At 53.2% G+C, this 21,096-nt stretch overlaps 1 protein-coding gene across 1 annotated transcript; it reads left to right on the top strand.

Annotated features, from left to right (window-relative positions):
• The first annotated feature begins 548 nt into the window (after window positions 1-548).
• Window positions 549-20,472, top strand: LOC132008173 (protein-glutamine gamma-glutamyltransferase 6). Its single transcript, XM_059386589.1, has 14 exons — window positions 549-576; window positions 1,319-1,432; window positions 7,265-7,438; window positions 7,936-8,178; window positions 8,918-9,036; window positions 10,211-10,339; window positions 11,919-12,096; window positions 12,618-12,756; window positions 15,092-15,195; window positions 15,274-15,516; window positions 16,160-16,501; window positions 18,875-19,029; window positions 19,331-19,464; window positions 20,319-20,472. Exons 1-14 carry the CDS (start codon window positions 549-551, stop codon window positions 20,470-20,472), a joined length of 2,256 nt encoding a protein of 751 aa, XP_059242572.1.
• Window positions 20,473-21,096: the final 624 nt, after the last annotated feature.

Here is a 21,096-nt window from a genome sequence, read left to right as displayed (position 1 = left end):
CATGCCACGAGGTAAGACTTTCAGAAGCGTTGAGGTCGGGAATCTTGGAGCGCTGGGATCTTAGTCTGTGAGCTAAGAGGGTGCTTCATGCTTTCAGCTGGCCTTTTTAGGTCACAGTTGGAGAAGGCAGGGTTCTGAGATGAGGAGGTCTTGCTCAAGGTCATGGGCACCGGAGGCTGCCAGGTCTCTAAGCTTTGGGCTGGAGCCAGCTCGCAAAGTCGGGTAAATTAGCCTTGGCTTTGAAGCCAAGGGCCACTCCCCTCTTTCTTACTGACCTCCTCCCAATAGCCTAGGTTGATTTCACTCCTGGCAGTTGCGTTAACACGGGGAGACCCTGAGAGGAGTCCAAGCAATCAGGCTGTCTGGGCCCAGAGAGAAACTGGACCTCAGTTTCTCCTTTTAATTTCCAGGGTGGATTTCATACAGGCAGAGGGGCAAGGCGGCATGCCAACCTCATCACCCCACCCCAAAGCTCAGAAGTCCCAAACTGGAAAGTTTGCAGACTTTGAAGAGGTGGACAAGGTCAGAAATGGGCCAAGTTCCACAGCATGAGCAACTACAAGAGAGGAGAGACAGGTGAGTCAAGGTCCCTGGGCATCTGGATCCTGTCCCCGTGTTATCCCAGGCACCCCCGGGGTCGCCCTATAAGGAGAGGCCTCTGTCTTCATTTTACAGCTCCTGTGACTGGGAGAAGAGGCTGGCCTTCAAACCCAGGCCACTGTGGGTCTGAAGCTTCTCTCTCTGAAACTCAGAGCTCCTCCCCAGAGGCCGAGCCTGTTAGTGGGGCATATGGGAGACAGAGGGTGTGGCATGGTTGGGGGCATGGCCCAGGGAGGACAGTAGGCCTTACCCCTGTAGTTACCTCTGGAGCCCGTACAGAAGAGAGCACTGTGGCCCCAGAGCCTCTTCCTCTCACCCAGGATGGGAGAAGATGGCCCCAGATCAGTTGCCGTGAGCCCTGGGTCCCGGCCCAGTACCCACAGCTTATCACCCTCTACCTGGAGGGCACTGTCTCTGAGGCTCTGTGTTCTCATCAGAAGGCTGCTGGGAGGGTGACAATGGGAGACCACACACCCAGTTCCCATTGGCTTTCCTCTCCCCCTTCCTCTGTTCATGTCAGGCTTGTGACCTTTCTGGGCCTCAGTTTCTCCCACAGACCACCTCCTAAATCTGTGTTCGGAAAGCCTCTTGGCAGAAGCCACTCCCACGCGGGACACCCTTGAGGTGCAAACCAGGACAATTAGTGGGTGATTAGGTGTCACTGCTAGGGTAAGAAGGGCCACGCCTCCCTGAGGATTCTGACTGTCCTGCCGGGCAGCACCCCGAGATCTGCCTTGTGAACACGGGTCGGGCTGGTGCTCCGACACACCGTCCAGACAGTCTGCGCACTGCACGCCAAGGAAGCAAGAGCAGGCCGGTCCCGGCATGGCAGGTGAGTGGGCAGGGCCTGGGGGCCTCAGGGCACAGGGGGGAGCTTCAGGAAATGCGGTGTCTGTGTGGTGAAACTTTGAGCATGGATCCTTAGGATTGCCTTGCTACACAATCCACGCGCTGTTCCCTCATGTTCCTGAGAACACAGAGGCCATCCGCAGATGGCCCAACAAGGCCGTGTGGCAGAGCCCTTCCCGGCCTGCAGCCAGGCCTTTCCCACCCACCTGGCAAACAGGGGAAGAGAGACGGGGCAGAGAAAGGCCCCATGGACTGGGTCCTCTTCAAATTCCCACCCCGAAGATTCGAAGACAGGAGCAGCTCTGTCTGAGGTGAAAAGAGTTATGTGACCTTGAGCCAGAGAAATTACCCCTGGTGCTTCCATCCTCCCATCTGTAAAATGGGAATTATAATACAAATCATCTCACAGAGACTGCTGTGAGGACCTGATGAGACCAAGTGTGCCAAACGCCCCACAATATCTCACATGGGGCCTCGCAGGCAGCAGACCCAGAAAATGTGCCCCCCCGCCCCCCGCTGTAGGGCCCAATGAGGGAGGGGCCAACTCCCCTCCACCCCCAGGAATTCACCTTCTAGCTAACGATTACATATTTTATGCCTCCTCTTGCTAGGTGTTGGGGTCCAGGGGTGAGCAAGTCAGCCCACGCAGGGGTCCTACTCTCATAGGTCTTTAAACGATGTTCCTAATTTTATCCCTTCTGTCTTCTAGTGCTCAGGGTCATGTGACAATCATATGAGTCAACTCTTGTTTATTTTCTGACTTTCAAAGGCAGGTAGTTCAATTTCCTTGTCATATTTCAACTTCTCACTCCACCCTGGCAGGTCCTAGCATTCAGGGTCATCCTGGGCCTTCCTGGCTCTCAGTCTGGGTCTGTCTGCTCACTGAGGGCGGGGGCCCCCCAGTTCACAGCCCAGACTGCTGTTTCGAGGGCGGAGGCTGCTTCTGCCCTGTTAGCCCTGGGTTCCAGGGGGATTGGCTCTGCTTCCTTCCTACCTTTCAGGGCACACCTAGAGGTCCCTCTTCTCTAATTATCTGATATACTATCCGCCTTAAAGTTGGCAAAGTTTAATTGCTGAGAAGGGACCCTTCCGGGTGCAGAGTCGGGGGGGGGATCCAATGTCTGATCCATTACTACCTTGCTGGGTGGTCAGTCCTCTCTCTGAAGCTCAGTTTCTCCAACTGTACCATAACAGGGGAGACCCATCACATCGAAGTGACAGTTAGTTAGGTCGAATTCAGTGCCCTGGTTTTCTGGGTCTTCCTGGCTTCTTGGGGACCTACTCCTCTGGACAGAAGGCACCTGCTCACCATGGAATCCGTGTGTGAATGACCAAGACATCGGATTCTGAAAGCAGAGTGCATGGCCTGCATGCTTTCTATGGCAGATATCTCTAGCTGAGCCCCAAACTCTCCCCTACAGGGCCTGGATATGGCCCTGGCACTCTCCCCAACATAGTTCTTCAAGTAGTCCTACCAGCCAATCGGTGCCAGCAAATGAATTGAGACCCCTTTGCCATTATTGGATTATAATAAGCTTTCAGCTCGGAAATTCTAAGACTCGAAGGACATACTCTGGGCAGGTTCCAGCTGAGATGTTCTCACTACTGCCTACTGGTTAGAGAGGCTGGCCACTTCCAACAGGACCAGAAAGGAAAGGGAGATTGGGCAGTGGCCCCAGGCAACTCCCCAATTAATCATTTAGCTGTGGAGATCAGGTGCTTGTGATGCACACTAAGGATAGGGTCATAATGGGGCCCATTAAAAAACAATTATGCCGAGTCGGGAGTCTGGGAGAGATCACTGGCGTCAGCACAGCCTCCTGGGCTCAGCCCCACTGGGGGTCAGCCCTGGGGCTGGGACAGAGATCTGGGGAGGAGAGCATTACTAGCTGTCTGGTGTCACCCAAGGAGCTGGGGTTGGTGGTGAAGACTGGGAGTGCGGGCAGCAACTGTTTCCTCCAAGTAGGACTCGTTCCTAAGCTGAGGTCTGGGGCCAGCTAGTGAGCAAATGAGCTGGAGAGAAGATGCCCTTGGCTGGGTGGGAAGTTGCAGGCAGGGGCAGACAGTGGGGGACCTTGAATGGCAGCATCGTGGCTGTGGATCTGATGGCTCTGGAGCAGGGAAAATGACACATTGACCCCTGTGCAGTCAGAAGAGTCCCTGCTCCTCGTGGAAGCTGGGTTTCTCCATAGTAACAGGATGGACTGAACAGTGTGAGCTAGAAAATGCTGAAAGACTGTTGGAGCCGTGCGGTCATTTCAGCAGAGGTGAAAAGGGAGAGTACAAAGATAAACAATATGTGTGGGAACAGGGAAGGGGCGAGCCGAGGCAGTGGAGGAGATGTGGAGAGAGTAGGAGGCCCCCCAACCCATGCACTGACCCAGCGAACCGGGAACCCAGCACTGGGCTAAGTACCACATACAGAGACAGCTCACCCTGGCTGAAGCTTATTGCCTGAGAGTGTTTATTAATGGCTCCTCTCACTCTCTGGATTTCCAGGCTTAGGAGATGCATTTTCTCCTTGCCCTACTTGTGGTCCTTACCCCGTCTTCCCGAAAAGTCTATAAGCAAAGTATTAGTCTTATTGCTACTTCTCAGGGAAGGCCATCTGAACCTCAGAGAGGTCCCTTCACTTAGCCAGGGCCACACAGCCAATAAGTGGAAGTTTCCGGAGAACACTGATTGGCAGAACACGGGACCGGCAGCCAGTGGCCCTTGGCAAGTGCTGACGATCATCGGAGTCCCAGCACGCATGCGTACTGAGCACCTCTTGTGTGCCAGGCGCTGCTCCCAGCACTCCACATGACTTGTTTCGCTTCAGGGCTACAATATGAGGGGGCGGCTCCTATCACAATGCCCATCTTTACCAGGAGACTGAGGTTCAGAGAGGTTCAGTCATTTGCCTCAGGTCACACAGCGAGTGAACTAGTCTGCGTTTGAACTGAGGTGTGTGCCTCTGAAATCGGGCGCCTAGTCCCGGACCAAAAGAAGGCTGAGAGAGGAAGGTAGGCGGGAGAAGGAAAGAAAAGCAGCCGGAGGGGCCATGAGGCTTTGGGGTGATGGGTCAGGCAGAGAGAATGCTCTTACCACATCCCTCTTTCCATGTTTCGGGGGGTACAGCCTTGGGTTGGGCATCCGTGGACCCTGAGCTCAGGGCCAGAACTTGCCCAACATCTGTCCAAGGTGGGGGCCCGGGGAAGACAGATGTCTTCCATTATATCCTCAGGGCCTCAGGTGTGCTGTGGAGCAGAGAAGTCCTTGATGGGACTTTGCGTCTCCCATCCCTTCCCTGGCGCCCACCCGGGGTCGGTGGAACAAGCTTCTGTAGGTGTGTGCTCAGGGGTTGGGGGGCATCTTGTGGGAGAGGCTGAGAGGAATACCGAGGGAATCAGAAACACTCAATTCAGCGAACCACCAACAACCCAAATAGGAAAAGTTCTTCTAGGCTCATTTCACAGATAAGGAAACTGAGGCCCAGAGAGAGGAAGCACCTTAACCCTTATCCCATGGAGGGAACCAGTGGCAGGAACCCCACCTAGGCCCAGGACTGCAGAGGGAAGGAAGACAGGAAGGAAGAGCAGGCTTTGGAATGTGGCGACTTGACAGAGGGGATTATGGGTGGTGGGGGGGAACAGGGTGTGGGCAACTGACAGGGCACAGGTGTTCATCCCAAGGGTGTGCCAGGAAGCTGAGAAGCTCCCCTTTTCACACCCTTGTCCCCACCGAGGGACAGGGAGGGACATTCATTCATCCAACCAACATTCACTGAGCCTCTACACTGCTCTGGGCCGGGAGCGGGGCTCAGACCACCCAGAGAGAAGGAGACCTATGCCTTGCCTTCACAGCACTCACAGAGGAGGAGAGAGACCTGTAAGCAAACAGTTATGTCTGGACGTCCTTGATGACTGATTGGAGACGCAGTCTTAGTCTCAGAAGAATTGGAGCTGAGTATATGGAAAAGGAGACATTGGGGTTCTGGAAGCCATCCCACATGCGCAGCTATCTCCTGCCCTTGGGCTGCCTCACATGTAGGCTCCCCCTTTCTGTGCCCAGTGGTCCCTGCAAGCTGAGGAGGACACCTGCTAGGGCCCCCTGGGCTGTAATCACCAGAAGAGTTGCTCGCTCCCCACGGAATCTCGCCACACCCCGCCCCCAGCATACACAATCAGCCCACGGATGCCAGGTCACGAGGGTGTGATGCTCACGAGTACAGACAGAACGGGGACTGGAGCGGGGACCTCCTGGGTCAGGGCAGGTATGGTGTGAGGAGGGGGCAGCGCAGGATTTCTCAGTCACAGCTCTGTGAAGCTGTCCTGGGCTAGAAGGAACAGCAGTGTTCTGGGAGGGTGAGGGAAAGGCAGCATGGGGACAAATGGAGGGGAAGTTTCGAGAAGAAAATTCTTTGGTTCTGGGGAAGGAAGAACTTTTTCACATCTGGGCAGGTGATGAGCCGCCTCTCAGAGGTACACAAGCAGGAGCTATGACCCTGCAGTCACCCAGAATTCAGAGGAGGGACTTTGACCCTGGCAGGAAGCTGTGAGAGAGATGGTCTTTGAGATTTGGGGATAATGACAGATAATGGCATTTGTGACTCATTCCACCCCTCTTGCCCTGCTATGATGAGGCTCCAGGAGCCCAGGGATGGGGGGGGGGGGGGGCAGCAGGGGGAGGGGGGAGCGGTTGGAGCTGTTTGGACTGTGACAGGGAAAGGGGAAGCCAAGATGGGATCCCTAGGTCTTGAACCCATGACCCTCAGCCCAGGGACTCTTTTTAGCTCCTAACCACCCGCCTTGCAAGAATCCCTGGGGCGTGCCACACTGAGATAATTACCCCCTGCTCCCCACTCATCCCCAACAAAACAAAACACAAAAAAACAATTGCATCTGTTCTGGCTTGTCCCCATACAGGGTGTGGCTGGACTTGGTGTCTTCAGGCAAGAAGCCCCTTTCTTTCCATCTCTGGGTCTCAGTTTTTGTCAGTAAAATACACTATGAACTGACAACCCAAATTTACATGCGAAAGGCACATCACAGGGGCACCTGGATGGCTTAGTGGGTTAAATATCCAACTCTTGATTTTGGCTCGGGTCATGATCTTAGGGTGGTGAAATCCAGCCCCACATGGGGCTCCGAGCACGGCATGGAGCCTGCTTAAGATTCTCTCCCTCTCCCTCTGAGCCACCCCCACTCCCCCATCTAAAAGAAGAAAGGGAGGGAAGGAAGGAGGGAAAAAGGAAAGATGATCACGTTTACTGATACTATTTAAATGAAATCAAACTTTGGGTCCTGATCCCACTGGGCTTGTTGGAAAATTCCATCCCAGGGATTCCTGGGCCGCCTGCATGTTTCAGCTACCTACTGCTGTATAACAAACCGCCCCAACACTTAGAGGCTTAAAACAACAGCAATCATCCTCTCACTCACAAACCCACATTCTGAGCAGAGCTTCGTGGGGACAACTGGTTTCTGCTTCATTTGGGATCAGTGGAGGCAGCACATGACCAGAGGCTGGAGGATTTACTTGCAAGATGGCTTGTCCCATGGCTGCTGAGTCGGTGCTGGCTGTCAGCTGGGCACTCGGGGGGCTGGGGGCTGGGGCTCAGGCTAAGAGTCATGGTTCAGTATTCACTAATTCAGCATTCCCGGCGACTTTAAGTAACCTAAGTACTGTGAATAACCAGAACGGACTGCATATGATAAAAAGTAGCTGCATGAGCAAATGACTGGCAGGTTGAAGCAGACGGGAGGGCACGGCAGACGTGGATGAGACACGTGTCCAGGGCTTGGCCTCACCTCCCTGTCCTCTCCCTGCTCAGGGATCAGAGTCACCGAGGTGGACTGGCTGAGCCAGAAAAACGGTGCCGCCCACCACACCCAGGAGTACCCCGGCCCAGAGCTCGTGGTTCGCAGGGGCCAGGCATTCACCTTGGTGCTGGAGCTAAACAGACCCCTGGAGGACCAGGAGACCGTCATCTTCACTGTGGAGACAGGTAACCGTCTCGCCAGCAACCCCCGCTGGTCTACATCCGAGATCGTTCTGTGACCAGTGATCTGAGATCCTTTGGTCATCAGCGCAGACTGGAAGGGGGCAAGTCCCAGTCCCCACAGATGGGCTGAGCTCTGACCCCTAGAGGCTTTTGCTGACCACCTGTTGCAGATGGTGAGAGATGACGCCTGTGCTGGAATTCTCTGCCTGCTAAGGAATCTAGGGCTCTGGAAAACTATGGAAATTCTTCAGGAACTTTTGGAGCCCAGGCTTTTCTTTCCTAGACAGACAAATGACAGACTTTGATTTCAGGGGTGTTGTTACTTTCTCCTAGATCCAGGAGGTGGGTGGGAAATCGGGAACAGCGGAGGTGGACCCCAGCAGTGGCTCGGCGGTTCAGGGCGTGAAGGTTGGCATTCCAGGCTTGTAGCTTTTCTGCTTCTCTAGAGCTGGCTTTCCTAGGGATGGCTGGGTCTCCTGATTCCCTCTCCTCTCTGCCAGGACCCCAGGCTTCTGAGGACCGCCACACCAAAGCTGTGTTCCAGGTATCGGAGCCGGAAACGGGCAAGAACTGGACAGTTGTGGAGGAGGCTCAGATGGAGAACACCGTGACCGTCAGCATCACCAGCCCTCCCAACACTGCCATCGGCCGCTACCTGATGAGCACCAGGGTCTCCTCTCGCCGAAAACAAAATGACCGGAAGCTGGGTGAATTCATTCTCCTTTTCAACCCGTGGTGCCCAGGTAGGAGCTGGCACGTCCAAGGCAGAGGATTTCCGGGAAGCTGTCCTAGAGGTGGGCCTGCCCTTAGCGGGGGATCTGGCAGGCAAGCTAAGCGACACAGAGGTGAATGCCAAGAGCTTGGAGAGAGCTGGGATTAGGCAGAGGAACCTGGTAGCAGGTGCTACAATGATCCTGTGCCAGAGGGACAGGAACCAGTGGTTTTGGGTGTGCGGGGCCAGTCAGCAGGGATGGGAATTTGTGAGAGAAGAGGCCCAGGCTCCCACCATCAACAGTTTTGGTTTAGTCCCCACTCTGCTAAGCCGCCTCCCTCTGTGAGTCTTGGTTTCCCCATCTGCCGTAACCCCTCGAGGGATTACAGTGAGAAGTCATAGTGCTAATGCTTGTGATGTACAAAGTATACTACAAGGAGTACCAGGGTCAGTACTCCGATTAATATTTAAGAAACATGAGGCCGCTGTCAACACCAAGCAGGGTCACCCAAAGAGTCAGGATTCCTAAAGGCCCTCAGCCTTGGGCTGGGTTGGGGTGGGTCTCTGCCTCGGGAATGGAGCCCCCAGGTGAAATGAGGCTTGACCAGAAGGCAGCCTAGGAGCCCACAGCCCCTCTGCCCTCCCCCCACCTCCCCTACCCTGTCCCAAGCTTCCGGGCACCATCCTGCTGCTCTCCCTGATGTAGCCCCTGGCCCAGGCCTGCAAGGCCAGAGCCCCAGCCCATGCTGGGCCCAACAACTGCTTTTCAGAGGACGACGTGTTTCTGGATTCAGAAGAGGAGAGACAGGAGTACGTGCTGAGTGACAGCGGGATCATTTTCCGAGGCGTGGAGAAGCACATCCGAGCCCAGGGCTGGAACTACGGGCAGGTCTCCAGGGGCACAGGCTAGATGGGGGATGCAGGCTGGGGTGCACGGAAAGTCAGCCCAGGGGCCCTTCTCTCTGTTCACTTCCTCCCAGCAGGGACAAGCCGGGCTGACTCCTAGAGCACATCTGCTCAGTCACTAGCCTACTATTAGCTGTGCCAAAGCTTGGGCTGGGTCCTTGGGAAGGAGAGGTGCTTCGGGTATGGTGCATCATAGAGGAATAAAGCGCCTCCATCAGGGGGTTCTCCGCCTTGTGGGTGCACGAGAACCCCACGGAGGGTTCTTTAAAACACACAGATGGCTGCCCCCTGCCCCCAGAGATCTGGGGTGGGGCCTGAGAATGTGCATTTCTAACGAGGTCCCAGGTGGTGCTGCTCTGCTGGTCTGGAACCACACTTAAGAGCCACTGCCCAGATAACCAGTTACAATAAAAGGTGTGATGGCAGAGGGGAGGAGGGCATCAGAGTGGTAGAGATGGGGCCGGGGGAAATCAGAAAAGCGTGAAGGAAAACCACCTCGGGGATGGCAGAGGCTCGTGGTATCGGGGCTGGGTGTCCCAAGCCGGGCACGGCGCGGCTGGGCGGAGAGCAGAGCCCACGGCAGTATGGAGGTGGGAGTCAGGAAGCAAAGAGACCCTGCTAGAGGAGTCCCGTCCGCCTGGGCTTTGGGTGCCCTGGAGAAAGTTTGGCGGGGTGAGTTAGGGACCCTGATTGTCAGGTGAAGGAACCAGAGGTTAATCACGGGCTCCGGGGCTGGGTCGAGACCAGGTACTGGAGAGTGTGGGGTCCACTTAGGGGAAAACCACTCCCCAGCATGTGGGAAAGTGAATCCAGGGATCCCCAGACCTGCAAAAAGAGACCAGGAATCTTCATTTGTATGCAAAAGCCCTCCAGTTTTTAAGTGTTGCCAGTTCATTCAAATGTCTTTGACAAAGTCATTTAAATGAAAGAGCTGTGCTGGGGGCCTAGATGTGGCTGGTTTGTTCACCACAAACTTCACTGTGGGTAGTGGGGGGGCTGGTTCCTGAGCAGGGAGGGACATGGTTAAGGTTGAACTTCCCAGAGTAGCAGCAGGCAAATTCCCCTGCACGACACAAGGGACCCACTGGGTAAGCATGGTGGGAGGCTCTGGAATATGGCAAGGCTCCAGCCTCTAAGCACAGCCTTTCTGGGGACAGTTTGAGGAGGATATCCTGAACATCTGCCTCTCCATCCTGGACCGAAGTCCTCTTCATCAAAACGACCCCGCCACTGACGTGTCCCACCGCCACGACCCCATCTATGTCAGCAGGGTCATCAGCGCCATGGTGAGGAGCCCCACCATCCCTGCATACACACGTCCCTCAGCCAACCCCGGGGACACACCCTCTGATTTTCCCAGTCGCCTTTTGTTCAAATTCTCTGCCACTGCCCCAAAACACAACCAAAACTCAGAGGTACAAAACAGCCACTTATTGTGCTTAAAATTTTATAGATCAGGGACTTGGGCAGAGCACCATGAGGATGGCTTGTCTCTGCCCCAAGAGGCTCCAGCCGGGAGGGTCTGAATGGCCACCGATGGCTGGACAGGTTTCACGAGACCATGTGTCTGGGGCCTGGGTTCTAGCAGGCAGGGAGGGGTTCTTCGGTTCTGTCCCCATGCTGTGTCTGCTGGAGATAGGATGGCAAGCTGGCTTGCTCACGGTGGGTCTGGCCCCTGGGCTGGGCTGGTCAGAACCGCTGGGCCTGGCCAGTTGTGAGTCTCTCTCCATGCAGCCTTTCCATGTGACTAGCTTGGGCTTTCTCACAGCATGGCGATCTCTGGTAATCAGAGCAGCTGGCTTCTCGCCACACCATGATTCAAAACAGAAGCACTGGAAGCTTCGAGATGCAGGAGGCCAGGGCCTGGAAATTGACACAGCACCCATTCTGCCATAGTCATGGGTCAGAGCAGTCTCAGGCCAGCCCAGATTCAGGGAGCGGGGAACAGGCCCATCTCTCCGTGGGAGGAGTGTCGTCTTTATTCTCCTACACGCAACAGTGTCTCCTCCTCCCAAAGAAAGCCAGAAGGCCCACTGCACGCAGGTGCTAAAATCAGTGAGTGGGTATCTGTAATTCCAAAAAATGTATGAAGCAGATTTCCTTATAGTTGATACTCTTCATTCCTTGAGATCTTGGAGAGATGTGGGAGCCCAGGGACTCAAAAGCAGTGACCAGTTCCAGACAGTGGAGAGTCACAGCCCTGTGGGATAGCGGTACAGCCTCCAAGTCAAAAGTCCTGAACTCGAGGGTCGCCCACACTTTTTGCTAACTTGTTGCTTGACTGTGACTGGTTCATTAAACTCTCAGAACCCTTAGAATACTGCCTGCATCCAGTAAGCATCTAATGAATGCTAACTGCCTCCATAATGATACCACCAACAGGCCCCAAAACAGATCATTTAAAAGAAGAAATTCTGTAAAATCATAGGTAATTTTCAACAATAGTGTATCCCAACAGAAGGTCATTGAAAATGATAAATGATAAATGGGGGGCGCCTGGGTGGCTCAGTTGGGTTAAGCCGCTGCCTTCGGCTCAGGTCATGATCTCAGAGTCCTGGGATCGAGTCCCACATCGGGCTCCCTGCTCTCAGGGAGCCTGCTTCCTCCTCTCTCTCTCTGCCAGCCTCTCTACCTACCTGTGATCTCTCTCAAAAAAAAAAAAAAAAAAAAGAAAGAAAGAAAATGATAAATGGTACCTAAAGTAGGTAATTTAAGATAGCAGATGCCCCCAGTTTTCAGGGGATTTAAAAGGAAGGGGTGGCCCCCACTGAGTAGGCCATCCAAAGTGGGAGATGGTGTTACCATGATGAGGTCCCGGAGAGGGAAGCCCTAGCGGCTGGTGAACTGATGCCCTCCTCTGCCCAGGTGAACAGCAACAATGACCGGGGCGTGGTTCAAGGCCAATGGCAGGGCAAGTACGGCGGCGGCACCAGCCCCCTGCACTGGAGCGGCAGCGTGGCCATTCTGCACAAGTGGTTCAAGGGCAGGTTCAAGCCGGTCAAATATGGCCAGTGCTGGGTCTTCGCTGGAGTCATGTGCACAGGTACCCAGGGACAGAAGGTCCCCCCACCCTGAGCCTCTCCCTCCTTTGCCTTCATTTGCATACAGTTGCCTAGACTCCACCCCTTTTCTGGCAAGGGGAGGTGGAAATCTGGTTAATGATGAGAGAAACCAGACAGTTAGTTCCTTTATGTGACTTTTGATTTTTATTTTGCAGAAGGAGGCCCAGCTCCTCCTTTGTTGTGTTCTTTGAGTGTCCCGGAGCAAGTCCTGCGGCCCCTAGAACTCCGCCCAAGTCCCGGGGAAAACAAATGGGCAATTACGTGGCTATTGTAGGACTTCCAAGGTCCAGCCAGCCTCAGAGCCTATTCATACGGGAGTGGTGTAGTGTCTTGGGGAGTCCCCCGTGAGTTTGTACAGGGAAGGGGGCATTTCTGAGATTGAAGCAGGCAAAGCAGAGACACGGAGGGGCTGTGACAGATGTGGGTTCCTGCCACTTGCCAGGCAGGGGGGCAGGGGGTCTCTACTACCTCCTGGGGGCTGCACCAGCCTCCTGATTTTCAGTCCTTAGGTGCCTGGGGATCGCCACCCGGGTCGTGTCCAACTTTAACTCGGCCCATGATACGGACAGGAACCTAAGTGTGGACAAATATGTGGATTCGTTTGGACGGACACTGGAGGACCTGACAGAAGACAGCATGTGGTGGGTCCCCAGCCCAATGCAAGGACTCCCCGATTCTGTCTGCAGGAGGGGTGGCCCCGGGGACACATGACCCAGAGGCCAAGTGTGGGGGGACTTAAGATTGGACTGCCTTGAACCCCAGTTCCCCCACTGTGGGACTCTGAGCCCTCCCCAAGACTCCCTCTGAGTCATCACCCCTATAACCTAACCCCTTCTCCTCTGTCAGCAGCCGGGTGCCCTGAACATGTCTCGGGGTGGGGGAGGGGAGATGACCTCCCTCTGAGGCTCCATCAAGACTCTTCCCACAAAACTTTAAACAATTCATTTTAATTTAACTTTTTGTGTTTTTTTTTTTTAAACTTTATTTATTTGAGAGAGAGCATGAGCAGGAGGGAGTGGCAGAGGGGGAAGCGGGTTCCCCACTGAGCAGGGAGCCCCACGCAGGGCTCAGTCTCAAAACCCCAGGATCACAACCTGAGCTGAAGGCAGATGCCTCACCAAGTGAGCCACCTAGGCGCCCTAATTTAATTTTTTTTAACATAGGAAATACATGCATATGCATTAATATTCAAAAGACACCAAATGTGCTACAGGGATAAGTCTCCCTCCCGCCAGGTTCCAGCCTCCCCTCCTCCTCACGGAGGCAACACTGAGACTAGCTTCTTACACTGCTTCACAGGGAGGCTCTGCAGATACAAGGACATACTCACAGTCCCTCGCTCCCAGACTTTTTACCCACATGGTATCGGCAGGATAACGTAATACTGTTCATCTTGCCCCTACACTTCACAGTTTTAAAATAAAGTTTTAGAAATAATTATAACGCCACACTTGGTGAGCACCTAGTCTATGCCAGGCCCACAGTTCCAAGAGCTGTGTATATACTGACCTGTGTATTCCTCCAGACAGTCCTGCAAGCAAGCTAGCATTATTAGCCCTGTTTTGCCAATGCGGGAACCGAGGAACAGAGAGGTTAGTAACTTGTCCAAAGCTACACAGCAAACTAAGTGGAAGTACTTGGGCATGAGCCTGCTCTGCCTTTCAATTGTATTGAAAACCATGGTCAAAACCAGGAAAAACCGGGTGCCTGGGTGGCTCAGTGGGTTAAGCCCCTGCCTTTGGCTCAGGTCATGATCTCAGGGTCCTGGGATCGAGTCCCGCATCGAGCGCTCTGCTCAGCAGGGAGCCTGCTTCCCTTCCTCTCTCTCTGCCTGCCCCTCTGCCTACTTGTGATCACTCTGTGTCAAAAAAATAAATAAATAAATCTTTAAAAAAAAAAAAACAGGAAAAACCGGATCTCTAATCTCATTCCTTTTCTCTGCCTCTCTTCTTCCCTTTTCCTTTTCCTTTTGGTTCTCCTCATTCCCTCTCCCTGCAGAAGCACCAAAAAAAAAAAAAAAAAAAAGTCTCTTTTGATGTTGGAGCCCCTGTACACCCAAGTGCTATCCAGATACGTCCCCACACAAAGACCACTGCCTCCTTAAGAGAAGTCCTGGGGTCAGCTGTAAAGATGCCAAATCAGGCAAACCAGGCTTTCTCTCTCCTGCTTCCTTACTGTGTGAACCTTGTGCAGATGATGTCACTTTGCCAGTCTTGTGTTGGAAACCTAAAGTCTGAACTCCTTACCAAGACCTACAGAGCTTTGCATAACCTGACTCCTGCCTACCCCCCATTGCTGGCCAAAGCCCAGAGATACGTACTTTTTCTCTTCCTTGAAGACACAAAGATTTTTCTCATCTCAGGGTCTTCTCACGTTCTGATCCTTCTGCCTGGAACGCTGTTTCCATCAGTCTTCAGATGGCTAATCCTTTCTTATCTAAGCCTCATCTTAGATGTCATTTTCCTAGAGTAGGTCTCCATGGGTTACTCGCCGCTCAGGTGTCTCTCTTTCTTCCCAGCGTTTATTGTTACTTGCGTTTGTTTTATTTTTCTGCTTTCTCATCTTTACCTCTCTTCCTGTTCCCCTTTCTCCTTTGTTAGAAGGTAAGCTTCATGAAGGCAAGATCTTCCGTCTTATTTGTGATGGTATTTATGGTACCTTGAACAACAGTTTCTTGATACATATGTGTGTGTGTATACATATATTGAGATATATATATACACTCACAAATTTATGTGTATACATATACACACACATACATGTATCCACACGTACATATATTTCACTACCAGATTGTATATAGGACTCTCACCAGTATGGTTCAATGAATGGTTCCCAAGATGGAGCCCCCAGGATTTCAGAGTTTGGGACAAGGGCCTGGCTCACAACAGGAACTTGCCATCCTCTGGCCTTGGTCCTCACCGAAGCCCCCCCACCCCCCACCCCAACCACCGCTCCCTCCTCTCTCTGCAACAGGAACTTCCATGTCTGGAATGAGAGCTGGTTTGCCCGCCAGGACCTGGGCCCCTCTTACAATGGCTGGCAGGTTCTGGACGCCACCCCCCAGGAGGAGAGCGAAGGTAGGGTCTCAGCTGAGTGGGTCACAGATGCCCTGCTTTCCCTCACCCATGCTGCTCACACCCATCCCTCCTGCTCAGGTGTGTTCCGGTGCGGCCCAGCCTCAGTCACCGCCATCCGCGAAGGCGATGTGCACCTGGCCCACGATGGCCCCTTTGTGTTCGCGGAGGTGAACGCAGACTATATCACGTGGCTGTGGCACGAGGATGAGAGCTGGGAGCGGGTGTACTCGGACACAAAGAAGATCGGGAGATGCATCAGCACCAAGGCCGTGGGCAGCGACTCCCGCGTGGACATCACCGGCCTCTACAAGTATCCAGAAGGTAAGGGCAATAGGGCAGTTTCTGTCGGTTTCCCAAGGTGACCTTGTGCCGCAGAGAGGCAACTGCAGGCCAGCCTGGGCCTATGAAGGCAAGGGAAGCAGCCATTACCCAGCTCTCGAGCATCACTGCCGTGTAGACAGTGGGAAGGGAGCATAACTGAACACATGGAATTTGGAGCCAGACTGCTGGGTTCAAATCTTGAGTCCTTTATGAGTTGCTGTACTTCTCTGCACCTTGGGTTCCTCATCTGTAAAATGGGAATGGGAGTAGCACTGACCTCTGGTGGGGGTGGGGGTGGGGGGAATACAGCGTCTAGAACTCTACCCCTGGCACACAGCCAGTCCACAATGGGGCCGGCTCTCCTTATCAGATGAGCCTTCGGACCCAGTTGTCAAAGAAGCTGCCACCTGGATTTTTGTGCGAAATTTCCCAATCTGAAGTTGTTAAAAACTGATTTTAAATGTATTTAAACAGTCCCAGAACCAAACGCAGTGTATATGGCTGAGACATGCATCTGGCTCCTGGGATTGAAGAGGGAAAGGAGGGGTGGTTTTGCCTAGAGAGGAGGGGGACTGAGCAGTGAGGCCCCAGGACGGGGGGAGAAGGAAAGGGGTGCCCGCCTCACCATGCATGATGCCCGCAGGGTCCCGCAAGGAGAGGCAGGTGTACCGCAAGGCCGTGAGGAAGCTGTTCAGCGTGGAAGCCTCCGGGAGGAGGACCCGCCTCCGCAGAGCGGGTGGCCGTGGTCTTTGGCGAGAGGACCTCCTGGAGCCCGCCACCAAGCCCAACATCACCGGCAAGTTCAAGATGCTGGAGCCGCCCAGGCTGGGCCACGACCTGAGCCTGGCTCTGTGCTTGGCCAACCTCACCTCCCGGGCCCAGAAGGTCCGAGTCAACCTGAGCGCAGCCACTATCCTGTACACCCGCAGGCCGGTGGCCGAGATCCTGCGCAAGTCCCACTCAGTGCGGCTGGGGCCGGAAGAAGGTAGGAAGGCCCTTGCCTGTGGGGGGACCCCTTATTGGGGGCGGGGACGCCAGGGGGTATTTCCCAGCATCCTGCGCTCATTCCCAGGAAAGACAGGGATGATGCTAAGCATGTGTTCAGAGCCTTGCCTCTTGTCCCCACTTGACAGGTGAAAAAACTGAGCTCAGAGGAGCTAAGTAATGAGATTAATAATAGAAGTCCACAGTCATCTGGTGGCAAACTCATAGGGAGATGAGGTGATCTCAATCTCTGTGAATACTTATACCCCAAATGAATCCCTGCTGGGAACATCTCACAATCTATGGAGGATCCCTCGTCACCTGCCTAAAATCCAGAAAATTCTGGGAGCCCATCTGGCTTCCAGTGTCCCACGTGAGGGGCATGGACCAAAAGCAGTGGTTACTAGGTGCTTATGTGAGCCAGGCCCTGTCCTGAGAATTCTGTACATGTCAGCTGCTATCTCCACGATGTTCTCTGCCCTCAGGCCCCCTTTCCTCCTCTCCTGTGTCTGTCTGTCTGTCTGTTTCTCTCCCTCTCCCCCTCACATAACATTCTGCGTTCTGAGGATTCAATTAAGCAAAGACGCTGTTCCTCTGGGCCCTGTTTCAGAAGCTTGTGTGTTTTGACAGAGGGAAAACATGTCAAAGAGACATCACACACTTTTTCGCATTTTGGCTTTTTATCTCTCACGAAATCCAAATCGCAAAACAACACTTCCTAAGGAAATATTAACTAACACGCACTTTCTCCTGACTTTTCTTCGTATTCAAAGCAATACGTCTTCATTAAAGATTTTGAGGGCACAGGGAGAGATCAGCTGTGATCCTGCCACCCACCTACAAATTGTGAACATGTTTTCCTTCTTTATTTTTAATGCCTGTTGCTTTTTTGCCAAACACGTCTGATTACATTGTGGGTACTCTGTGTTTATTAGTGCCTCTCTCTGTTCACATTACATTGTTATTTACATATTTTTATAAGTTCTTCATCCCCATCATTTTAGTAGATGTGTAATCTTTAAATAAATATACAGATCGCTCTTTTGATACGCAGCGGGAGTCAATTTGATAATATTTTATGGAGGCGGCTTAGAATTTGCATTTCTAACAAGTTCCCAGATGATACTGATGCCACTGGTCCCAGGACCACGCTTTTGAGAAGCCCTGATCTCCCGCCACCCAAGGAGTAAATGATGTAACACATGTAAAGCATTTGGTGGGATGCCTGCCACCTAAGGAACATGTAAGTTATCATAGGGATTGGCAGGATTATTGAGATGATAAGTTGGAGATAATAACACTGACTCATGGAATTGTTCAAGGATTGAATGAGTCCATCAGCAAGTGTGTTTCCAAGTGCCCAGTCACAAAAGTGAGTAAAAGTTAGTTTTTATAATTATTAATTATTGCTGTTACTGCGTTAAGGATTCTCCCAGTCATGATGAACCGGACTAAGGAAGTCCATAAAGCAGTGTAGAGTTTTGACAGGTGGATCGGAATTAGGGCATTCAAGAAGCACCCACCATTTTGCAAAGCCCTGGAAGACCAGCAAGTGAGCCAAGTTCAAATCCTTTAAGGACCTTTTCCACAGGTTGAAACCTGATACCCTCAGGGGCAGAACAGAAACAGACACACCCAAAGAGCAGCAGGGGGTGGTAGGGCCAGAGGCAAATCAGAAAGAACATACTGTACCCAAGGGAAAAGAACATACAGTGGTCCCAAAATACCCAGATATGACTGGCAGTCTGCTGGGGCCCATGGCGACCCATGCTCAAGAGACAGAAAAGCACAGGCAGAGTGTCTGTGGCTGGTGAGAGACCCAGATGGCCAGGACCACAGGAGCTCAGAAGGCTGAGGGCGTGAGATCACTGAGTGGGGTACCCGTGAAGGCTTTCCTCCTAGGGGGCCGACTAGGATGGGCCTTAATGGGGAGGGAGGGAGGAGAAACAGTGAAGATTGGCCTCCTCACTGAATTGGAAGATGGAGGCAGACCTTTGACCCCCTCCTTCTCTGCACCTAGCACATAGTAGGTGCTCAGTAAATAGTGAGTGGCTTCCTGATAATGGCCAGAGAGACTTGCATCTGGAATTTTTAGGAAAAGTTTAAACACACCTCCGGGAGTTCTTGGAGAAACAATCTAGTGTCATGGTAGCCAACTGGCTTGAATTTGAATCCCATCTCATCTTGGCTCCTTGATTGACTTTTTGTGTAACACTGGACAAGAAACTAACCTCTCTGAGCCTTAGGTTTCATCATCTGTGAACTGACAATAATAATGCCTGTCTTGGGTTTGTGGTAAGGAATGGAGCCTTCCCTTCCTCCTCTTGGGTTCCGTCGAAAGACCCCTAACTTCTGCCTCTCCTTTTCCTTCCAGAGAAACAGATCCCAATCACAATATCTTACTCTCAATATAAGGAAGATCTGACAGAGGACAAGAAGATCCTCTTGGCTGCCATGTGCTTTGTCACCAAAGGAGAGAAGCTCTTGGTGGAGAAGGACATCACTCTGGAGGACTTCATCACCATCAAGGTGAGTCCCATCTGCCTCCACCACCCTATTCCCGGCAGGCTCCCCTCACAGCTGGGGGAGAGCATCAGAGGCTGGGGCAGTTGTGCTTTTAGCCCTGGCTTCAGCTCTCCAGGGCAGAGACAAATGGCATGGATGCAGAAGGATCGATAGAATGATGGAGCTCAGTAAGGGGGTAGGTGGATGCAAGGGGTAGCCGTGACTCCTGCCCATTCCAGGCTCCAGCCAGCATCCTAGCTGGGACCCTTGGGTCTCCTCTGGGAGCGTGGAGGGGGACAATGATGTATGGGAATCACCCCTCCAGGTGCTGGGCCCCGCCGTGGTAGGGGTGGACGTTGTGGTGAAAGTGATGGTGGTCAACCCTCTTCTGGAGAAAGTGGAGGACTGTGTGCTGATGGTGGAGGGCAGTGGCCTTCTCCAGGGACAGCTCAGCATCAAGTAAGTGTCAGCCTGGGAGTGGGAGACCTACCTTCCTTATACAATGGGCCATGGAGAAGCGGCCAATGGTGGGGCAGGGTGGGAGAGACTCTGGACCCCTAGGAACCAGCTCACAGCCTAGACACACCAGCCTTCCTTTATTTATTCATTCCTTTGTTCATTCGGTCATGGGCTTGGTCGTATAACTCACCCACTCACCCACCCACTCATTCACATGACCCTTAATCAGAAGGGCCTGTTCTCTGGTGACTGTTGGGAATGCCAAGATGAGCAGATGAGGTTCTGCCTGGAGAAGTGTTCTCACAGACGGATGGTCCTTCAGATGAGGATAGTGCAATTTGTGCAGAGAGATGAATCAATCCCCAGGGCCCAGGGAAGCAGAGGCAGCCCTGAATTGGGAATGGGGTGAAACCAGGGGAAAAGCCACAGTGGAGCTGGCCTTAAATAATTAATCAAGAAGCTTTTCAGGCATCAAGAAGGATGGAGGCTTTCCAGCCAGAGGTCTCAATGGCTGGGGTCATCAGGGAAAGTCTCCTGGAAGAAGAAGAAGGACTTGATATTGTCCTTGGGTACAATTAAAATAGGAGGGGTATCCTAGGTGGGAGGAACAGTGCAGACAAAAGACCCGAGAGAGGAAGCGTAAGGTAGTGTCCAGGGCACAGGGAGAGGACAAGCCTGGCTGGCTGGAAAGAGCAAGAAGTGGTGGAAGGGAAAATTAAGCTGGAAGCATACTGATAAGGCTTGAGTGTCAGTCTCAAGGTCTGACCTTGATCCCAAAGGTTCTGGAGATGGCAGGCTAGACTCAGAAGGGGAGGGAGCTGATGATCTGCCTTTCTCCCATCCCCTTTCCCCAGTGTGCCCACCCTGGAGCCCCAGGAGAGGGCCTCGGTCCAGTTCAACATCACCCCGACCAAGAGCGGCCCGAGGCAGCTTCAGGTGGACCTTGTCAGCCCCCACTTCCCGGACATCAAGGGCTTTGTGATCATCCATGTGGCCACAGCCAAGTGACCAGCCGCCACAAGGGACTGAGAGGGGAGGAGATGGCCCCCATCCCTTTCTTATCCACCTCTTTGTCTCTCCCGCGTGGGAGCCAGGAGGTCCGAGTTCCAGTTCTTCTGTTTTTGCCCTACTTGGTGAATCTGGGCAAGTCCCTTGCTCTCCTGAGCCTCAGTTTCCCCATCTGTAAAATGAGTTGTTAAACTCAGCAATCCTTGAACTTCTGGACAATGACGGATGACGTAGGGAGCGTCTTTCACCTTCAGCAATCACCCTCCTGGCTGGGAGGCTGACAGACCAAGCCTCACAGGACCCGAGGCCCATCCAGCTCTGCCACCTCCTATCCCATCTGCTCACAATCACCCTGGCCGACCCCTGTGTTGCCCTTGCTTCTCTCTCAGCTCCTCTGACCAGCTCCAGACCCAAGAACATCCCCCCAGCTCTGCAAAGGACCCTAAAGTGTTAGAGCTGGCCCCTAACATCCCCAACACTCCCATTTTACACAGAGGGAAGAGCCTTGCCCACAGCCATAGGGCGAGTGAGAGGCAGAATTGGGGCCCGCCCGCATGCCACTCATACCATTTAAGCTTTACCCCAAAGTCATGTGCTGAAAAATCATTAGAATTGAAGCAATGG

The sequence above is a fragment of the Mustela nigripes genome, unplaced genomic scaffold (assembly GCF_022355385.1).
Source record: "Mustela nigripes isolate SB6536 unplaced genomic scaffold, MUSNIG.SB6536 HiC_scaffold_75, whole genome shotgun sequence".
Classification (NCBI taxonomy): Eukaryota; Metazoa; Chordata; class Mammalia; order Carnivora; family Mustelidae; genus Mustela; species Mustela nigripes.
The sequence above is the reverse complement of the archived record's forward strand: the minus strand, read 5'-3'. Positions and strand labels throughout refer to the sequence as shown.